Consider the following 22,093-nt stretch of genomic DNA (forward strand, 5'->3'; position numbering starts at 1 on the left):
TGGCTCCTGTTGCAGAGTTGGGGCTGCTATTGGGGGCAGACTGCTCCTAGGCTTGGGATGGGAATAGGGAGGGTAACCAAAACTTACCTTGGAGGGAGGTAGTGGGGGGTAATTGGTGTGAAGGGCAGCATGGCTGGTGAAGCTCCAAACTCAGCATCTGAGGGCTGATGATGAGAATACTACATGGTGTGGACTGCATCTTGTGGTGCACAAACCCTCAACAGAGTTTTTACAGAGCCTAGGGTAGTGGTCGGTGATGTGTAGAGCTGGGCTGAGTTGAGGTGTGCCGGGTCTGGTTGTGCTCTGCTGTGATGGGCCTGGTTGAGCTGTGCTGAGGCTGGCCGGGTCTGATAGAGCAGTGCTGAGGTGGGCCAGGTCTGGATGAGTTGTGCTGTGATGGGCCGGGTCTGCTTGAGCTGTGCTGAGGCGGGCCCGGGTCTGGTTGTCTCTCCGATGGCTGAATGGTCTATAAGTCTCTTACCAGAGCCTGCCTCTGCATATGTGGACTGGCAATGAGGCTGATGTATGGTCTGGTGTACCCTCCTGTTGGTCACTATTTGTCCTACCCCTAGAGTACAGTCCAGCGCTGTGATGGGTTGTGTTGGGCTGAGCTGAGCTGTGTCCGTCACTGTTGAGTTGAGCTGGGCTGGTTCTGGCACCGCTGGGCTGAGCTGTGTTGGTTCTAGCACCACTAGGCAGAGCTGGTCTGGGTCTAGCGCCGCTTGGCTCGGACATGTTGTTAGGTGCTGGTGATGTCTGTGTCTGGCACAATTGAGATGCGATTGGCCTTCTCTTTCTACTTGGATTGTGGGGAGGTGGGGGTGGGGGGACTCTGTTGCTGGGCTGGTATAATTGTGGAACTCTGCCTAACATGGCATCCTTCAGGTCCTTGGGCAAAGATTCTGACTCCCTCATGGTCCAGGTGTACATGGTCGTACAGGTGCTCACATATCAGGGTGTGATGGTGAGAGATGCTGACAAATGGTAGTGAGGAGCACTCCATGGTGATTTTTTTTTGTTTGTTGACATTTTGGATCATTTGCCATGGGAGAACTTTCCTTGGTAGAAGGATGGATATAATAATGTTTGTCCGTGCCGCCTTTCTCACTTCCTCAGCCACTCTTTCTCCTTTTGTGCTCAGGTCCTTTTGTGCTCAGGTCCTTTTGTGCTCAGGTCCTTTTGTGCTCAGGTCCTTTGTCTGAGTATGTATGACAAGGATGTCAGGTTTTTCCTGCTTCACTTGATAGAGCAGTTGAAGTGCACTGTCAGTAGTGGGCCAACATCATTTAGATGTCTGGTGTCTCGGAAATAGTCTCCTATCTTCCAGATACTTTCCATTAGAGTCTATCAGAACTGCAGTTTTGGGAGGTATCCTGGGTTGAACTGGATCCTGTCCTCTGGAGGTGTGTCCAGCTGAATATGTTCAGACTGCTGGGAGGTTGGCGAGGCAGGGTATGATGTGGCAGGCTGGGAGGTTGGCGAGGCAGGGTATGATGTGGCAGGCTGGGAGGTTGGCAGGTCAGGGTAAGCTGTGGCAGGTCAGGGTGGACCCTAAGAGACTGTGGGGACGTGATGCAGATGGGTTGAAGGATGCACTGGGCTCAGGCGTATGGGGCTGCTCTGTTGGTGGCGTAGTCATTTGCTGCTGACGGAGGTAATCGATGTCTCTCTCTCTCTCTGCTGCAGCTCCACCTTTACCACACACAGCTCCTATTGGAGGGCATCATTGGACTGTGTCGTGTTAAGTGTTCTGTCTTAACTTCTGTCTTAACTGTTCTATTGAAGCACGGCTCTCCTCCTGGAAATGCCTCAACTCTTCCATCAGCATCTGAACAGTGTCACATTCTTGTTTGCTCTCCCCGAATTAAGTCATCTCTACTTCAAGTAGGGGAGGCAGTTCTGGATTTGTTTTATGAATAATATATTTTTTTTTTGTGCACACAGCCGCTACAGGTGAGGGAGGGAGTGATGTACTGTGGGCCTCCTATTTTGAAGCCCAGGTTTTGGGATTTGTAGGCGTTGTTAGTGGAGTCAGTTTGTCAGTGTTTAGTTCATCGTCCACTAGAGGTTTTTGTCGAACTCTTCGTCAAACCGCTCTAGACTGGCCTCAGAGACTTGGATCGTTACTGTTCTGTTATTATCTACATCAATATTGCATTTCGGCGGTTGTGTCCACATACAATTGTCTCGTGGTCTTGTTTCCAGGCATTTTAAGATGTTTGATAGCCATGCGCATATCTGCATGCCAAGCATTTGGACGTTCAGTGAAAAAGAGGAGATCCACCTTGATTTCTTTTCTTTTTTTTGTTGTATAAATTCTGCTTTTTGGGTCTCTGCGTGCTCTTAGTTTCGATTGTTTTCCTCCCTGCTTCACTGGCAATAGGTTCTGCATATTGGATTGCAAGGTTTCTGAGTTTGGGGTTAGTAAATGTATACATCTTAGTTTATTACAGCTGGATGCAGTATGTGTTACAGCTGGTTTGCACTTGGCTAGATGTAGCTAGATGTTTTTTTATGGAAAACGACGCCTACCTCACTTACCTGTCTGAATTGTTTTCTCTTGCTTGTGTAAGTTTAGGTACTAGTTCTCCTGTCTATTATCCTGTCCTTTGTCCTCTTGGTTAGCCAGTAGGCAGGTAGCCAGTAGGCAGGTAGCGTAGTGGTTAGAGCGTTAGGCCAGTAACCGAAAGGTTGCTGGATTGAATCCCTGAGCTGACAATGTAAAAATCTGTCATTTTGCCCCTGAGCAAGGCATTGTTGCACCTCTCTCTAATTCAGAGGGGTTGGGTTAAATGTGGAAGACATAATTCAGTTGAATGCATTCAGTTGTACAGCTGACTAGGTATCTCCCTTTCCCAGTAGCTAGAAACTCTTAGCAACTCCATAGAAACATGTAAACAACTGTTAGCTTGTTAGCCAATGCTTTGTTATTAGAGTTCTACTGTTACAGTAGCCAGCTGCAGAAATTGCCCCTCAACCGTTGCCAACGTTTTTTTTACAATTGTTTTTCTCATCACAAGTCGCTGTCTGTGTGTTGTCGATCCTCTGTTACAATCACTATGGCGACGCTGAGGAGTATGTTTATTCCAAATGAGCAGGACTTTGGTATGTGTGGGTGAGACATAAACACAAGAAAGATATTAGGCATATACCGTGTTCATTTGCTTAGAGAAAGTGAAAACAATGTGGAAAGTCTGTAGTTACACCCCAATAACATGCTGTTAGGCCTATGAGCCAAGCACCAGATTATTAAGCTAATGGCCTAATTGAGCCCACCTGCCACCTACATTAAGACTATGTCTCCTCAGAGGATGTGACACTGAAACATTTGTTCTACCTTACTCAACACCTAAAACCATAGCTGTGGGAAGTAGGGGTGCTGAGTATGCTTTTTTTCCTTCACAATAGCAGTGGAGTAAAACTGGGCCTGTATTAGCGGACCGATATAGCCATCTCTAGCGCGGGCAAAAAAAACATCTCACCCCCCCATCTACGAAAAGATTCGCAGCCCGCCCACCCCCAAACTACTTCCTGTGGCTATACCTAAAACCTTCAAATCTTTTGCAGTTACACATTTTTTTATTTTCCTAATTTAAAAAGTGCTATCATTGACAGTGGTGTGAAGTACTTAAGTAAAAATATTTTAAAGTACTACTTAAGGAGTTTTTGGGGTATCTGTACTTAACTTTACTAATTATATTTTTGACAGCTTTTACTTTTACTCCACTACATTCCTAAAGAAAAGAAAATGCTCTTTTCTCCATACATTTTCCCTGACACCCAAAAGTACTCATAACATTTTGAATGCTTAGCAGGACAAAAAAAAAATCATACACTTATCAAGAGAACATGACTGGTCATCCGTACTGCCTCTGATCTGTAACTCACTAAATATAAATGCTTTGTTTGTAAATGATGTCTGAGTGTTGGAGTGTGCCACAGGCTATCCGTAAAATAAAAAAAACAAGAAAATCATGTGGTCTGGTTTGTTTAATATAAGGAATTTGAAATGATTTATACTTTTACTTTTGATACTTAGTTTGATACTTAGTATAATTTAGCAATTACATTTACTTTCGATACTAAAGTAGATTTTAAACCAAATACTTTTACACTTTTACTCAAGTAGTATTTTACTGGGTGACTTTCACTTTTCATTTTTATTATAGTAACTTTACTTTTATTCAAGTATGACAATTGGATACTTTTTCCACCGCTGATTATTGATATACAATACTTCTAGCTAGATAATTACATTTGAGTAATTTAGCAGAAACATTTCTACAGGCTACAGCTGTAGACACTTTCTACAGGCTACAGTGTCCATTTGTACAGAATTCCTGCCTCTTTCCTACTGCTAGTAGGACAACCATCATGCCCCTGATCCCTGTTTCTGTATTGTCAACACAAAACCTTGTTTCAACAAATAACACATACTGTAGGCTAACGCCTATAATTAGTCATCTATCATGCTGCAATGTTCCTCTGACCCTGAAATTCAAAGGATGCAATCTAGGCTGTTTAAGAAGCTGTAGTGGAAAATTATGTTAGGTGGTAATGAAATATCTCTGTAAAGTCATGTGCTTTTTCAGTGATGTCCTTGACTTTTGTTTTGGCGAAAAAACAACAGTCAATTGGGGAAGAACTTCCCTCACTCAGAGAATGCATTTCCATGTGAACTACATTTCTGACAAAATATATAAATACTAGTCCTAACAATTATTTCCTGACCCCAACCATCACATTAGGCCTGTAAATATCTAAGAAGGACTGGGAGGGGGCCTCCTGAGTGGTGCAGTGGTCTAAGGCACTGCATCGCAGTTGCAAAGCTGTGCCACTAAAGATCCTGGTTCGAGTCCAGGCTCTGTCGCAGACAGCCGGGACCAGGAGACCCATGTCGTCCGGGTTAGGTTAGGGTTTGGCCGACAGGGTTGTCCTTGTCCCATCGCGTTCTACTGACTCCTGTGGCAGGCCAGGTGCATACACGCTGCCGCAATCGCCAGGTGTATGTGTTTCCTCCGACACATTGGTGTGGCTGGATTCCAGGTTAAGCAGGCATTATGTCAAGATGCAGTGTGGCTTGGTTGAGTCATGTTTCAGGGGACGCACGGCTCTCGACCTTCGGCTCTCCTGAGTCCGTACGGGAGTTGAGGCGATGAGACAAGACACTAACTACCAATTGAATACCACAAAATTGGGGAGAAAAGTACAAAATAAATAAGTAAATAAAGGACTGTGACACTCAAGTCAGATGTGTCATTCCAGATGACTACATTGCAAACATGCAGCAAAAATTAACTAATGATTGAATGTCATTGCCATCTTCAGTGTCATTGTCATATTCAGTGCAGACTGACATCAGATCACAATATGATATCCAGGTATTGTGAGATTTAGTGTGCAACTGCAGTCCTTGTGTTAATGGAGTCTCTCTTTCCACAGTTCTCTGTGCTTCCCAGCAATCAGTCCAGTCTGAGATTCAGCAGGTGAAAGGCATCGTGGGACAGTCTTTCTCTTTTCAAGAGAGGGTGATCAAGTCTGGCAATTTACTTTATGGAGAACTTGGCAGCATTGCAAATGTGTACCCTGGTAAACGAGGCAAAATCACCCTTGAGAAGAGATTTGAAAACCGCCTCCACTTGAACAATGTTACAAGATACTTCACTCTGTCAGCCCTTCAGATAGACGATGCTGGGGTTTATACTGTTGAGAATACAGATGAAGGGAAAAAAACTAAAATTCAGCTCACTGTATACAGTAAGTGTGTGTGTGTGTGTGTGTGTGTTCTGTATATCACAAACACATTTAATATAGGTTCCAATTTCAATGTATTTGTATTTTTTCTTCCAGATGTTGTTTCCAAACCTCAGGTGACAGAGTGTGACAGCAGCTCCTGTAGTGTGGTGTGTTCTGTGGACAATGAAAAAGAGGTGACCTTGACCTTGTACAGGGGAGAGGAAATACTAAACCAGACCAGCAGTCCTGATCTCATCACTGATCTCTCTCTCCATTTGGAGGTAGAGGGAAAGAACTACAACTCCACCTACAGCTGTGTGGCTTCCAACCCTGTCAGCAATGAGACCGTTCTTGTCCCAAAATGTTGCAGTGAACATGGTCATGCTAATGATGCAGGTAAGAGACATTTTGAATTAATTCCATCCAGAAAATAGCAATTACCAAGTGAAAGTGAAGTGTACTTGAGCTCATTCAAAACGTATTTTACAAAAATAATTTCCTTGTGTTTTATTTCAGACAGTGGCGAGAGGACTCGGGGTGTGCTTATTATTGCTGTAATATGCGTCTTGGTTGCCTCAGGGCTGGTTGGAATTGCAATCTATCGAAAGAAGAGTAGAAATGGACACTCACAAGGCAGGTATTTATCTTTTAGAGGTGTGAGGTCACTCCCCAGAGGCAAAACATGATTAGCCTTCTTTTTTTTCTTCTTTTTTTAACAATCAAGGGTAGTTTTTTGGAAAAGGAGGGAAATGTTTACTTGAACACAGGATGCAGGTCAAATAAAGTGTCATATTTTTCACACTTCCTCTGCTGTTCTCAAACAGTGTCATTATCCCAGATAAGTTCTCTAAATGTTGAAAAAGCAGAAGTCACACACACACACACACACACACACACACACACACACACACACACACACACACACACACACACACACACACACACACACACACAACGCTCTCTCTCTCTCAGATAATGATTACTAGAATAGCTTGGCTTATCTGACACCTCAGAGACCAGTACGCATAGTAACAAATGAGTCCTGAGTGTTTACAGAACCTGTCCAGGGGGCTGATCGTTTGTATGCCTCTGTCAGTTATTCACATCTCACCTTCGGCCCATATTTCCTTTATTTGTTTTCACAGATTCATCCGAAAGAGTGCAAGTTGACATTAATTATGCATCGATAAATCCTAGCAGAGATAATCAGGTTAGTAAAAAATCTACAGGCTGATTGACAATACAGCAGCTTTATCAGCCCTCATGTCTACAACTGTAGGCTTTAGCTCTGTGTCAGTGAGTTAATGTGATCTTGAGTTTCACAGACCACCTGAGTTTGGTACCAGGCCTGATGTCATTGGAACCAGTTTTGCCCATATGATATGGTTTGGTTGCACAATGAGAAGCCACACAGCACATACTGGAGTGCCAGTTCTAGGTCCAAAAGACTTCTAAACAGCTTCTACCCCCAAGCCATGAGACTTCTGAACAGCTAATCAAATGGCTACCCAGACTATTTGCATACCCCCCCCCCACACACCAACCCAACACACTTTTACACAGCTGATACTCTATGTTTATTTTCTATGCATAGTCTCTTTAACTCTACCTACATGTACATAATACCTCAATTACCTCAACTAACCAGTGCCCCTGCACGTTGACTCTGTACCGGTACCCCTTGTATATAGCCTCGCTATTGTTATTTTACTGCTGCTCTTTAATTATTTGTTACTTACATTTTTTACTTATCAATGTTTTTACACTTGTTTTTCTTAAAACGGCATTTTTGGTTAAGTGCTTGTTAGTAAGGTCGCAGTTGCAAATGAGAACTTGTTCTCAACTAGCCTACCTGGTTAAATAAAGGTGAAATAAAAAATAAAAGTAAGCATTTCACTGTAAGGTCTACTACACCTGTTGTATTCGGTGGATGTGACAAATGACATTTGATTTGTTTAGTAATGCCTTCGATCTTCATATAGTCTTTTACAGTATTTGCAAAGTCTGTGGACTTTTAAAGCGAGGCTTCGTGATTCCTCCCACTAGTTTTAGGAAAGGTTCCAGATGTGTTGTGTTGACTGTTGAGTTCCCTACTGCAGAACAATGAGAGTAGACAAGAGAGCATCAGACGTGTCCGGTTTCCTCCCTCTGGCACAAAGTTTATAATAAAGAAGCTTTTATCTCTCCTCTCTCTACCCCTTCTTCCCTGTCCCTCTATGTCCTTCCCTCCCCTACTTCCTTCTCCCTGCCTAGGAGGAGCGAACACATATACCAGAATTGTAGTCGCGTAGAGACAACCCTACTCTGACATCAGTTTGTGATACACTCCTGTTGCATCGCATGGCTGCCAGCGAGGATGTTGATACAGCATGAAGGAGAAAAACAGGAAGTCAATGGGAGGCCAAAATGATAACTCACATTCTGTAGAGGACAGTATATCATAAAGAGGACGTTGAAACAAAATAAAAGTTAAAAAACTTTCATTCTAACAGCCTTTTAGAGGCACAGTTGTTATGGGAGAAAAATCCCCTGGAACTGTTGTGCTGATATTATAATTTCAGGCTTCATTTGTAGGTTATTCTCACAGACCTTCTGTCAAATAGAGGCCTCTGTTACATCCACTGACACTGACCAATTCAATAACTATGCATTGAGTTGTTCGCATGATAATAGGATAATGATAGCAGGATAATCCGTCTTTCTAAATGGCTTTTGTCCCAAATCCCAATGTATAAGTTAAATTAAATGGAACATATATTTTAGTACAATTCACTGGTGTGTTTGCTATGCTACCGCTGTGCCAAAGCTTCCTTTCAGTACTGTCTGTTCTGTTGTTTAAATGTAGGTGCCTCCCCTGTATCGTTTTTATAGCTGGTCATTGTTTAGCTTGCCAGTGGATAGCAGCTGTGTACATCATATAAAAAGAGCAGGTGTTTGAGATAAAACCACCTACTCCTTAGAAGCAATGGCTGTTAGGCTTCTTTAGAAACAAAAGGTCCAGAGATACATGTTTTCCTTTCACCGTGTATGTTGTATTGAAACATTTCTGAGGGGCAGATCTTGATTTTCCATTTGATATTGAGTGACATGTTCCTCTTCTTATCGCTATTCACAAAATGTAGGTCTGGGCTAAATTGTAGCTCTTAATTAGCTTGTTTAGTTTATTATGATGGACCATTTATTGGTTGTCCCTATCTATGAAGCACATCCTCCCTTAAGAATACAATCACTCCCTCCTGCAGACTCTGTAGACTCTCCTTCTATCAGAGCATGTTGTGCTCCACCTACATTAGTGCAGCCTTTGTATATACCTGTGCCAGCACAGGTTACTGACCCAAAAATACCAAATCTGTTGATACCATAGTGAGTTGTTACACTGTAGGCATTGTTATACTTCTCTATTTCAGAGTAGTTCCTGAGACTGAATATGAAGATATGATTCACTTTTCACTATTTTAAAATCATCTATAGACTTATTCAAACAGATCAAAAATCAACATGTTGTACTGAGCTTCAATATGTCAAATCAAAGACTTACCCATACATTTAATTTAAAGTCATAAAATGTGTATATTTCCTGATGTTTAACAGTCATCAATACATCAATGCCCATGCTTGAAATATGTTAATGTTTTACATAATCTAGCACAACTCAAAATATGATGGTAGATTACTCCATTCCCCATTTATGTTTTTGTTGTCATTTAAATCTGTGAAACAAATCATGTATTGCTTCAGAATACCTGTGTAAACTGTCATTCCTTGAATCCATAGCTGCTTCTATGAGTTTGAAAGTGTAAAGATTTCTCCAGAGACATTTCTCCAGAAACACAAGTCCAGATTTTGGTTTTAATGTAGCCTACTTCTAGGGTCAAATAGGAGAGACAACTGTAATTGGTTGGTGGATTCTCTATTTAGTGAGTTTAAGTGTGTGACCTTTTGTCCTGTCACTTTTCATGCCAGACAGCTGTACATTTCAAATGTAAAAACAATTATGACTGTAAACAGTGAATTACTAACTTTTTATTTAAGTCCTATAATATTTCCAGCTTTGTTTTGAGAAAACGTTGGCCTTTTCTTCCAATCCTTTTCTCCCATCTGGTGGTTGAATGTTTTTATACTTCAGTATACTGTATACTGTACATAATGCACAGTGTTTCGCTCTGAGACAGTGTCCTGTAAATTGTGTAAGTGTATCTGAAATCATGTGCAACCAATATGTTCTCTAACAACCTTTCTGTGCTTTAGACTGTAGTCATGCATTTTTGTGCCAATGTGCCATTACTATAACATTATTGTGAGTAAAAATTAAAACATTTGTCAATATGCCATGTCGATGCTATTTGGTAGCAAAACATGAGAGCCTTATTTATCATTCTGTGTATTTATGTTATTTATGTTTATTTTAATATTGTAATATTACTGTATTCTTGTGTTTGTATTATTTATATGTTGTGGTAGAGTATAATAATGTTGCTATGTACTGTTTTATTTTGTATGTAATTGCGTAATCGTGATTGGATCCCAGGAAGAGTATTTAATATGGACCTGGAATAAATACAAATAGAAACGTTATGTATTATAACACGAAATTCAGATTGCGCAATATTGAACTTTGTTCAACTCCAATGTTTCGTTACAGGAAATGAGTAACCTTCCTACAGTGGTTCCTCCTTTACAAATTGCGAGTTTACACCACGGGATTTAGAGCTATAAAAAACACACATTCGTTTTCAGTCTGTATCAGCATGGGCAACGTGGTGAGTACCTTTACACTTTTAATTTAATTCCTGATCTATAGCATAACTCCAAGAAGTTTTGAACTGAAATCATGGACGTGGGGTACGGAAGCCCGTGGGGTACGGAAGCAATCCATGTGTGATTTCAAGCAATAACGACACTGGATTATAGCTCCAGTTATAACTGATTATAGCTCCCGTCCGCCCACTCTAAATTGATGAAAACGCGCTTTTGTGATGAAATGTAACTTCCTTATGATATAATATACATTTGACCAAGTCAAATATGATTATTAATGTTCTAAGTCGTTCAGTGGGGGTCTTTCTCTAAGATATAATTAACATTATATAAAGAAAAATTGGATTTGAACACCGAACTCTGTTGACAGAGCGGTAGTGCTTTCTCGCAGTAAGTTTTCAGGGTTTTGTGTTGGTCCTCTGCGAAATTGATTGTGAGAAATATTCGAAAAAGAACAGGAATTTGTGTATGAAAGACGTACAGTATAATAAAATATGAAAATACTACATGGCATATTTTTATGTCCTCCAGATTCGAGAAGAAAAATAATGAGGTCAACAGTGAGCCTGTCAATTAGCCTAATTCTCTCACAGCATTCAGCTCAGCTGACAATGCTATTTTCCCGATGTTTTACCGCTTTCATTCATTTTCATTCCAAACATGGGTTTGGAACATTGGTTTTCTTAAGAGGAGTATCTACACAATTAACATACTATTTTACCCATTGGTCAAAATATGTGTTTTTGATTTGACACCCCAATGACATATATTCATGTAATAGTCCACTCCATTACACTCAAAAGCTATTTAAATTTCAACCAGTGAATGCTAACGATGGCTAGCTATGCTAGCTATTCTACCAGTCTCTCTTAAGAGTGTTAGCAAACTAACAGCACACCCTGCATTCACATTTATTTTTAAGGGATCTACGGTAGGTTGATAACGATATCACCAAAGTATGTTGTGTCATGAGTAAATGTAACGGATGTGAAACGGCTAGCTTAGTTAGCGGTGCGCGCTAAATAGGGGACGGTTTAAAATTATACTGTTACATAAACAGTCATGGTATTTAATGTTAGAGAATGAACAAGATTTAACAAGGCAACCTTGAGGCTAATTTGACTGTATGCAATGCAGTAGAGAGGTGTGGCTGCTGTGAAACGTGATTCCATGAGGAACTAACAGAGGCCCGACGTTTGTGACGTCACCACATTTTATTAAATAAAACTCTTGACCTATCATTTGGTAAAAAGTCTTTCCTCCGTGACCCGGAAAACCGATGTGGTCAAAGGGAGTCTCAATTCGTTAGTAGGCAAACGGAACATGGTCCTCCCCTCCTTGATATCCTCCTTTTGACGATGATGCACAAGAGAATCCTACCAGTTCTCTAAAGAGTTTTGACATCTGCCACACCTCATTTGAATCAGCTGTTGTTTTCTTGAAGGAGAAAACCATGAAAACATTTAAACACGATATGCTTACGTATCCTTTTATGTATAAAATATCTTGAACATCTAGCTAGATTCATTGTTATTACATTCAAGCGTATTCTCGTCCACTGTCATTTGAGAAAAGCCCCCCCTTGTGTTTACGGTAGAGACTTTCAGTTTATTTGCACGGGCTGCGTCGCATTCCACTGAATCTGCCTTTATCGGCAATTCGCATATGTGGTGGATAGGCACTTGTCAGCGTCTTTATTAGCCAGACACCCCCCCCCCCCCCCCTCCTAGAGTCAGGTTAACAATGAAAAGGGTGCAAACAAGGTCATGGCATTTATCTGATCCTCTGTTCAATCTCAGGTTTGAACTATTAGCTGCGAATCAGGGTTGGTGCTCAATTCGGATTTTTGGAATTGATTTATATGTTGAATCAATTCCTAAGTGGTGTAGAATTTGATTAATTGACAAGATTGTCAAATGACCACTTGTCAACAATGGAAATAGATGTCCTCAAACATGGAAGGCGGGTGGAAGGAGGTGACATCAGGTGGGAACATTCTATACAGTGAGAGGGCAGATACATGTGTGAACAACAGGCCATAGAGACGGACAGAGGACTCATTCAAATATTTTAACTCTTATTTAACAAGGAAAGACAGTTAAGAACAAATTCTTATTAACAATGACGTCTTATCCCGGCCAAACCCGGACGACGCTGAACCAATTGTGCACCACCCTATGGGACTCCCAACCACAGCCAGATGTGATACCGCCTGGAATCAAACCAGGGCCTGTAGTAACTCCTCTTGCACTGAGATGCAGTGCCTTAGACTGCTGCGCCACTCGGGAGCATCTTTGTATCTGTGCCATTATAGCATCTGTAAGCGCATGGGCAGCACCATTAATGCTGTCTCTATTTTAAAGTAGTCTGTTTCCTTCTTCTTCATTGGCTGATTGCTTCCATCTCATAGGAATCCTCACCCAGTTGACTACTTTAAAGTGGTTTAAGCCCTCAATGGCAATGTCCATGCTGAAACAGGTTATATCATTGATGAGTCCTCTATCTATCTCTATGACAACAGGCACAACTTGGATAAAGTCATTTTTTTCAAAGTTGCCAAAATGCCACGTGTCCACTTATGTGCATTCGTAACAACCTAACCATTACAACATTTCTGTTCAATCAAATAAGTCTCACGTAGCAAATTAGCAATTACATTTTTGTTGACCAAATTCGACACCCTCATTGACCTCAATACAAAATATTCTCACTTCGTGGGCTTATTTTTTGTGGACAGAATATAGAATAGAAGAGGCATTTTTATTTCACCGAGTTCAATTCTATTTCCTTTAATTCAATTCCATATCCTGTTTACTACTTGGATTGGAAATCAATTAAAATTCAATAATTTAATTGGAATTTATCAGACATTCTCAAATCAATTCTGAATTGAGCCCAACCCTGTTTCCTGTGGAAGATTGACAGTATCATTTAAAACAACTGATGTTCCCATTCGGGTCAGCATTCTCTGATGTGACCCTCCAACCATCTTTTGAGGTACCATTTGAAAGTTGACATTTACATTTACATTACATTTAAGTCATTTAGCAGACGCTCTTATCCAGAGCGACTTACTATTGTGTTCTCATTTTAGTACATTTAACAGACAACATGACTCCCACCCTGTATTCAAGAGCATGCTGAATTGAGCCCAACCCTGCTGTGAATCTCTTCCGGGAGGAAATCACAAGTGTACCCCAGTCCAACCCCACAGATTGTGACGTCAGCCTGGCTCAGACTGCGATGGAGGATTCTGGCCAACAGGGGGTGACCTTGCCACACACCGAGGGAGAACATACAGCCGTTACTCAGAGGAGCAAGTGTAAGTAATTTATCTCTTCATGATTTTCATATGCCTTGAATTATATACTGAATCTACTTCCTATTGACATTTATTCTGTAGCTCATCTCACTGTGCACACAACATTTAGAGCTAAGTTCACTAGATACAATCATATATTTAGTTTCATTCAGAATGTTTCTCTCTTGTAGGCATGCATATATAATTGTACACCTGCAAAAATTCCAAAACAATCTAATCTGAATTCCCTGTGTCTCTCTATCTCTCACTGTGTGTGTGTGTGTGTGTGTGTGTGTGTGTGTGTGTGTGTGTGTGTGTGTGTGTGTGTGTGTGTGTGTGTGTGTGTGTGTGTGTGTGTGTGTGTGTGTGTGTGTGTGTGTGTGTGTGTGTGTGTGTGTGTGTGTGTGTGTGTCCCGGCAGTCGGAAGAGTCAGAGAGAAGCTCCAATCAGAGCTGAGAGGGAGATACACGTCATTGTGTGATGGAACCCCAGCAGGACCAGAGGTGCGGAGCCACTCCCTCACACACTCTTACGTTGAACTCCTCATCACCGAGGGCAACGTCCAATGGCACGACGACAGGCATGCTGCCACGCGACCCGTAAGACCACCATCAGACATGCCCACTGCTAATGAGGAAGTAACCATCAAGCTTGACGATATCTTCAAACCACCGCTATCTCCGGATTGCCCTCAAGTAAAAACTGTCCTGACGAAGGGACCCGCAGGCTCAGGGAAGACAGCGAGTGTCCAGAAGTTTGTTTTGAACTGGGCCGAGGACAGAGCCAATCAGGATGTCGACTTCTTGTTTGTCTTTCCCTTCAGTGAACTCAATTGGCTGATAGGACGGAGCTTCAGTCTGAGTGGCCTCATCAGCCACTTCCACTCGTCCATGACATCGGAGAGCGATAACCCCGGGCTGGATCTGAGTCGGTCTAAGGTGGTCTTCATCTTGGACGGTTTGGACCAATTTAACCTTCCCCTGGACTTTGAAAGCATATCAGTAGAGTCTGACATCAATAAGGAGATGCCTTTGCCCATCCTCCTAGCGAACCTCATCTGGTGTCAGCTGCTTCTTCCCTCCGCCTACGTCTGGGTGATCACCAGGCCTGCGGCTGCCAGTTTAATACCCATCGACTTCCTCCCCCAACAACAGTGCTTGACGGAGATACGGGGCTTCGACGACACCCAGAAGAGGGAGTTCTTTAGAAAGAGGTTTGGCGATCAGAGTCTTGTACACAAAGCTATCGCCCTAGTCATGAAAGCTATTGCCCTAGAGTCATCACGGAACCTCTGCGTCCTGTGCCAAACACCGTGGTGCTGTGAGATGTTGGCGGCCATTTTAGAAAACGCTGAGGCGGGAGAGTGTGTCGAGATAGACACTCTGACGCAACTATACACTCACTTTTTGCTTGTTCGGATTGGTTTGAAGAACGATCGAAATGGTGAACACTCAGAATCAATCAGAGAGGTTGTTCGTAAGCTTGGGAAGCTGGCTTTTGTACAACAGGAAAGGGGAAGCCTCATATTCAGCGAGAGCGATGTGAAGGAATGCGGAATCGACGTCTCTAAAAGTTCCACATTCCACAGGTTGTGTAGGCCGCTCGACACAGGGTGTGAGATGTACCTGGAGGAAAAGTACCGCTTTGCGTACACAGGCATTCAAGACTACCTAGCTGCCCTGCACGTGTTTCTCACCTACACAAATAAAAGGAGAAACCTACTACTCCAACCTACTACACTCTTTGATCGATTGAAAGGGACGTTCAGGAGAGCAACCCTTTTAGACCTCTACAGATGCTCCGTGGACAGGGTTTTACGGAACACGCACGGATCTTATGACCTCTTCCTCTGCTTCCTCCTTGGCCTCTCAACAACACCCAACCAGACTCTCTTAGATCTAGCATGTCTAGGGAAAGGTTTAAAGGTCACAGGCTCCAAGGTGATCACAGAGATCACGGCGGAATACATTAAGCAGGCGATCAAGTCTGAGCCTTACCCTCAGACCACACTGGCGCTTTTCCGCAGTCTGCGGGAGCTAGGGGACGCCTCGCTGGGCAGGGAGGTCCGACGCTACTTGACCTCTGAGTCACGGTGGGGGTTCCTGCTGGAGCCCGACCAATGCTGGGAGCTGGCAGACATGCTTTGGGCAGGCAGGGAGATGGAGAGGGAAGTGTTTATGGAGATGGAACGTTTGAGTTGGATGCGCCGAATGAGCATGTGGGGCTTTTGGAGGATGCAGACCGTACTGGGGGACAGACACTGGCAAGTCTACTAGAAAGACATCATTGCTGTATGAATGGTCTACTAAGGAGACATCACCACAGATTGTACTGCCACATCTACTAAATTGCCGCTGCAGAGAATGTTGAGGAATTTCAAGGTTAGAGAGATGTATAGGTACATTAGGAAGGTAGGTTTGAGAGGTGATTTTTGTCGAGAGAAAAAGTGATGATTGCAATCTATGTTTATGGATCTGAGTAGTGGGTAGTAGTGCCCACTGAAAAATCTTAAAATCAATCAATTCATCGATTCTTCAAACAAACAAACTTTATTTGCTTAGAGCTTTGTACAAACTGACTTGCTGTTCACATGGCAGAAGTCATAGCGCAGTTGAGGTTGGTCATAGTGCCAATTGACTCCAGGTAGAAGTGCCATGTCAGATCCTCTCTCCATTTGTTAGGTACCTTCTTTACTGCCACCACCCTGAACAGCTCGTAGGGTGGAACCAGCACATTGAGGCCTGAAGAAGAGCGGCAGTGACGTGAGTGGGAGCGGGGCAGCAGGTGCCCGTGGCACGTCCGGATGGTCAGGTCAAAGCTGGAGCTGTACCGCCGCGTGGATGCCAGGACAAAGTGCCCAGTGCGCACCTGATCCCCCACCTCCCCTCGCAAGTTGTCCCCGCGCCTGCTGTTAGCATACACCAGCAGGCAACCCTTCCCATTCTGCTCCACCTCTGCCTCCGTCTCCTCCCGCCCTATCAGAAGCCGCAGGGCATCGGTCAGCAGGAAGTGGAGGGACTTGAACAGGAAGTACCGGCGGTAAACATTGGCGTCGGGGCCCATAGATCTAGCTTCCACGTCAAAGATCAAAGGGAAGGTGCGGTTGTACGTGTTTGTGTAGAGGGTCAGCGCCGTGACATGGAGGTCGGTGAGGTTCGCCACCGTCACATTGCAGCGTTCAGCTTGCGACCAGGCGGTGGAAAAAGAAGGGCTGGCCTGGCGTTCCCTGGTCAGCAGGTCACCTTCGGTGATGTTCCCCATCATCTCATCCCTGCACGTCGGGTAGCGGTCGTCCACTGAGCTCAGTTCCGTGTTCAACCGCTCCTCATCACACCGACACTGGCACTGCTGAGGACAGCTATACAGCATTACAATCATTCTGGCACTACTGAGGACAGCTATACAGTGTTAGAAGCATTCTGGCACTACTGAGGACAGCTATACAGTGTTAGAATCCTTCTGCCACTGCAGAGGACAGCTATACAGCATTACAATCATTCTGACACTACTGTGGACAGCTATACAGTGTTAGAATCCTTCTGCCACTGCAGAGGACAGCTATACAGCATTACAATCATTCTAACACTACTGTGGACAGCTATACAGTGTTAGAATCCTTCTGCCACTGCAGAGGACAGCTATACAGCATTACAATCATTCTGACACTACTGTGGACAGCTATACAGTGATATAATCCTTCTTTCACTGCAGAGGACAGCTATACAGTGTTAGAATCATTCTGGCACTGCTGAGGACAGCTATTCACTGTTAGCATATATACTGTATATGGCTACTTATATAAATATAAAGCTCTGGCTTCCTGTAAATTGTATCACCAATATATTCAAGTAATATGTACAACTGGGGTGACAGGTAGCCAAGAGGTCAATAAGAATTTGTTCTTAACTGACTTGCCTAGTTAAATAAATCAAATAAAACTGGGGTCCCCCACCTTTGCACTGTTGACTGTAGTGAACATTGTTGCTAAGAGCAACAGGACTCCTGCCAAGTATTTCATAATAATGCAGGTTGACAGCAAAACAACCTGTTGATAGAAGTTTGGAAAATAATCACTAATTTCCGAATACTGGTATCTTTACAATGAAACAACATGACGGATGAATCTTGGTCAGTCAGTCATAACTGCTAGAACCTGAAGTTGGTCATCTAATGTGGAGTTGAAACACAAACTAATGTGTATATAATTCAATTGACTTTCAAATTAACTTTAAAACAGATAATTGAAAAATATTGTGTTTTCTGATTATTATGTGTGTGTGTGTGTGTGTGTGTGTGCCAGCAAGTGTGTGTCCTTACCGGATCTCTGTCTCTTTGTCCAGTCCCAGATAGTTTTAGCTGACACTTGAGGTCTATCCTGTTAAGCAGTTCTGTTTTTTACCCACATGAATTCAGATGAAGGAAAGGAGACTATTGAGATTCAACTACTGTTTGACCCAGCGTGCACTGACCCTCAACGCCCACACATGAATTGGCCAATATCACCCACACTCTCCCAATCCATGTGAGTTGGTTTCCCAAAGGCCGGAAATAAATATAGTGTACTTGCCATAACTTATTAGTATAACTTTTGAAATCGTGGGTGTGTTTTATGTGGTGACAGACTTACAAATACGTATATATATATATATGCAACCCCCCCCCCAAAAAAAAAATAGCAGGAGCTAATTAACAATAAATGCATTCATTTTCAGAATGCTGGGTACAATAAAACCAGGCAGTGTTGCACACATGTACAATCCATGTGGATTGTGGATTCACCAGGTCAGACTAAGTCATGGAAAGAGCAGGTGTTCATAATGTTTTGCACACTCAGTGTATGTGTGTAATATTATCACATCTGACATTAACATAATTACTGTTTAACGCGTTGATACTACATTAGCTATAATATTTTTTTAAATACACTACTAATTGCCATTCTTTTAAATCTATGAAACCATAATTAAATGTACTGATGTCCATTTATTATGTTATTATTCAAATGAGATTTTAATCATGAATCTAGGCTAAAGCTATTGCTAACTCTAAAGGACATCACATTCTATGTTTGTGTCGTGAAAGGATGTTATCGTACATTATGACATGTTGATAGAGGAAAATATAGTTTAGAATGATCAATTATGTATACTTTAATGATTAGAACCATTCATGCTAATACTATTATGTTATGATTTGAAAAGTATGGGTTCTTAATTGTACTGTTACTGAAAATGTAAGCAGAAATTAATTGTGTCTGTGTCTCCTGGGAAAGTTTTAAAGCAGAGATAAGATAGTACTTCAAACAGATAAGAATGTTTTGATTGGATTCCATTAGCAGAGAGAAGTATATCCTTTAGGCAGGTTGGAATGTAGTTTATGAGGGGAGTGAAACTATCTCTAGGACCGAATACTACGCCATTGTAAGACTGGGAGAGGGGGTGTAACTGATGACGTCATTTTATGTCTTCTTCAGATTTAAAATGTAATGTTCTTTGTATTTTGGGTCAGTACTCATCGAGAATAAATGCTGAACTTGTTTTTTAAGACTGGTCTCTTGCTAATTCATGCAAATGATAAACTTACAACTTATCATGAATTAGAAATGAGTGCGAATTTAATTGGTTTTGGCAATAAAACATAAGGGAATTAAAAATTCCTCTATCACATGTTCACTGTGCTCTCACATAAACCCATTGATTAGTCTGTGAGCAGGGCTCGTCACACCATGACTGAATAGATCCAAAGTAGGTTGAATTATTGAAACTGTTAAATACCACACAATCCTCACTACCCAGATGAATATCTGGCTGTCCTTGTCTCCAGAACCTACGAACCAGCAAGTTAAGAGGAAGATTATATTAAGTCTTCAGCATTTAGTACAAGATCCAAGTATCTAAACGATCCATTTTGTATTTTACTCACTGTGTTGTAATTGGCGTTGTTCCGTCTACCCATTTCCAGGTGCCTTCCTTCATTGCCTCAGTCAGACCAATCCAGAACACGTTTATTGTTTTTGTATTCAGTTGTGTTCACGTGAGTATTTCTTATTAAAAGAACCATGGACACTTACCACGCCGCATATCGGTCCTCCGATCCTTCTCGCCTCTCCTCTTCAGACGAAGAGGAGGGAAACCTTTACAATATTGGTCAATACAGTCATATAACTTCAATATATCATAATACTTTTTTCACATCATGTCACGTTCTGACCTTTATTTCCTTTGTCTTGTCATTATTTAGTATGGTCAGGGCGTGAGTTGGGGTGGGCAGTCTATGTTTGTTTTTCTATGATTTGGGTATTTCTATGTTTCGGCCTAGTATGGTTCTCAATCAGAGGCAGGTGTCATTAGTTGTCTCTGATTGAGAATCATACTTAGGTAGCCTGGGTTTCACTGTGTGTTTGTGGATGTTTGTTTCCGTGTCTGTGTTTTTTCACCACACGGTACTGTTTTGGGTTTCGTTCATTCCACGTTTATTGTTTTTGTATTCAGTTGTTCATGTGTACACTTTCGTATTAAAAGAACCATGGACACTTACCACGCCGCATATTGGTCCTCTGATCCTTTTCGCCTCTCCTCAGAAGAAGAAGAGGAGGAAATCCCTTACACATCAACTCAAATTCACACTTATTTGCACAATGTACATACTCACCCAGTTCTTCTGAGATCTTTCTTTCCTAGCTCTGCCATTTGTCCTTTGCAACTGGTACTTCCCTTCAGCCAAGGTGTTAAAACGGGCCTGTAACTGGTCTCTGTCTTTATTCAAGACGTTGACAGAAGTCTCCAGTTGGTCTCTCTCCTTAGTCAGGTTTTCGTAACTAGTTCTTCCTTCTCTGAAGTATGGTTGGCAGTTAGAAGAGAAAGACTTCTGGACAGTTGATTGTTTGTCATCGTCATCTGTGATGGAACGGAGAACAAATTGATCACACACACACAAACACCCTACCACCTGTGAATGTTTGGCAGCATGAGTGAAGGATGCTTTGTTGCGAAATAGGAAGCCAATTCGAGATTTAATTTTGGATTGGAGATGCTTAATGTGAGTCTGGAATGAGAGCTTGCCTAGGTATTTGTAGTTGTCCACATATTCTAAGTCAGAACCGTCCAGAGTAGTGATGCTAGTCGGGCGGGCAGGTGTGAGCAGCGATCGGTTGAAGAGCATGCATTTAGTTTTACTTGCATTTCAGAGCAGTTGGAGGCCACTGAAGGAGATTTGTATGGCATTGAAGCTTGTCTGCAGGTTAGTTAACACAGTGTCCAAAGAAGGGCAAGAAGTATACAGAATGGTGTCATCTGCATAGAGGTGGATCAGAGAATCACCAGCAGCAAGAGCAACATCATTGATATATATACAGAGAAGAGAGTCGGCCATAGAATTGAAACCTGTGGCACCATCATAGAGACTGCCAGAGGTCTGGACAACAGGCCCTCTGATTTGACACACTGAACTCTGTCTGAGAAATAGTTGGTGAACCAGGCGAAGCAGTCATTTGAGAGACCAAGGCTGTTGAGTCTTCCGATAAGAATGTGGTCTTATGACCGGTCAGCAAGAGAACACACAGCAGTCCCAGAGAAACTGATGCCAGTCTGTAAGGCGGACAGGTCTGATTCCCAGGTTTCAGCCCTGCAGGTGTAGAGAAACAAACATAATATACACCTGACTTGGTCTCAACGTATCTATCTTAGTCTTTCCAGCTGACCAGTTTCTCCCTCATAAACCAATGCTGGTCTGATACCAAGAGGAACTGATGCTGTGGGCTTCAACCACACACAGACACAGACAGACCGTAAACAGCAATTCTGTCCTCTTCTACCATTTCCAGGAAATCATTTGGTTACTATTCAAAATGAATTTGTTTTGTGTGAAATGTGTCATTACTACATAGAAAGACAACGTATGATGATATTGAACGTGATTCTGATTGATTTATAAAACATGGCAGCGTTTGCAGCGTTTCACATACATACTTCTAACAGGTGATAATAGTATACATGTCTTTAGTATTAGCAGTGTGTACATCTTTCATTTGAGTACACATTTATTTCCATTTATATACAACAGCAATGTGTTTCCTTTTCTCAGAGCAATGTGTTGACGTCTGTGTTGATAAAATGTCCCTGTGTCCTCATGGCTGTTTTTTATAATGTCTGATGCATTTTGGTTGTCTGTTTTGCATAGAATATTTCCATGATTAGATGTTCACCTGCCAGGGGACTACAGATGGGAAATAGGTCTCAGCTTAATCTGATGTGACTCATCATTTCTCAGTACCTCTCAGACATATGTTTTTGTCCGGCA

The 22,093-nt window shown here is 42.3% G+C and overlaps 2 protein-coding genes across 7 annotated transcripts in view; one reads left to right on the forward strand and one right to left on the reverse strand.

Moving 5' to 3' along the window:
* The window catches only part of LOC124012847 (NLR family CARD domain-containing protein 3-like), a 31,514-nt gene extending 15,042 nt beyond the window's left edge, over positions 1 to 16,472 (forward strand). Inside the window, exons 2-8 of one of the 5 annotated variants that reach the window (XM_046326849.1) lie at positions 5,443 to 5,757; positions 5,851 to 6,132; positions 6,253 to 6,373; positions 6,882 to 6,946; positions 10,379 to 10,496; positions 13,589 to 13,816; positions 14,216 to 16,472. In XM_046326849.1, the coding sequence (XP_046182805.1) occupies positions 13,738 to 13,816; positions 14,216 to 16,071 (1,935 nt within the window). In that variant the 5' untranslated portion in view covers positions 5,443 to 5,757; positions 5,851 to 6,132; positions 6,253 to 6,373; ... (1 more) ...; positions 10,379 to 10,496; positions 13,589 to 13,737 and the 3' untranslated portion in view covers positions 16,072 to 16,472. The remainder of the gene's footprint in view (positions 1 to 5,442; positions 5,758 to 5,850; positions 6,133 to 6,252; positions 6,374 to 6,881; positions 6,947 to 10,378; positions 10,497 to 13,588; positions 13,817 to 14,215) is intronic. The other 4 variants (XM_046326850.1, XM_046326846.1, XM_046326848.1 and 1 more) reach the window with 4 other exon arrangements.
* On the reverse strand, positions 16,324 to 18,554 carry LOC124012848 (ecto-ADP-ribosyltransferase 4-like). Of its 2 annotated transcripts, none has more exons than XM_046326852.1 (3): positions 18,113 to 18,554; positions 17,748 to 17,840; positions 16,324 to 17,140 (listed from the first exon to the last, which is right to left on the reverse strand). In XM_046326852.1, exons 2-3 carry the CDS (start codon positions 17,811 to 17,813, stop codon positions 16,382 to 16,384), a joined length of 825 nt encoding a protein of 274 aa, XP_046182808.1. In that variant the 5' UTR covers positions 17,814 to 17,840; positions 18,113 to 18,554; the 3' UTR covers positions 16,324 to 16,381. The 2 variants fall into 2 exon arrangements, with proteins under 2 accessions (XP_046182808.1, XP_046182807.1); XM_046326851.1 differs by having other exon boundaries at positions 16,324 to 17,143; positions 18,113 to 18,273.
* Between the last annotated feature and the right edge of the window lie 3,539 nt (positions 18,555 to 22,093).

This window comes from Oncorhynchus gorbuscha, linkage group LG24 (genome assembly GCF_021184085.1).
Source record: "Oncorhynchus gorbuscha isolate QuinsamMale2020 ecotype Even-year linkage group LG24, OgorEven_v1.0, whole genome shotgun sequence".
Taxonomy (NCBI): domain Eukaryota; kingdom Metazoa; phylum Chordata; class Actinopteri; order Salmoniformes; family Salmonidae; genus Oncorhynchus; species Oncorhynchus gorbuscha.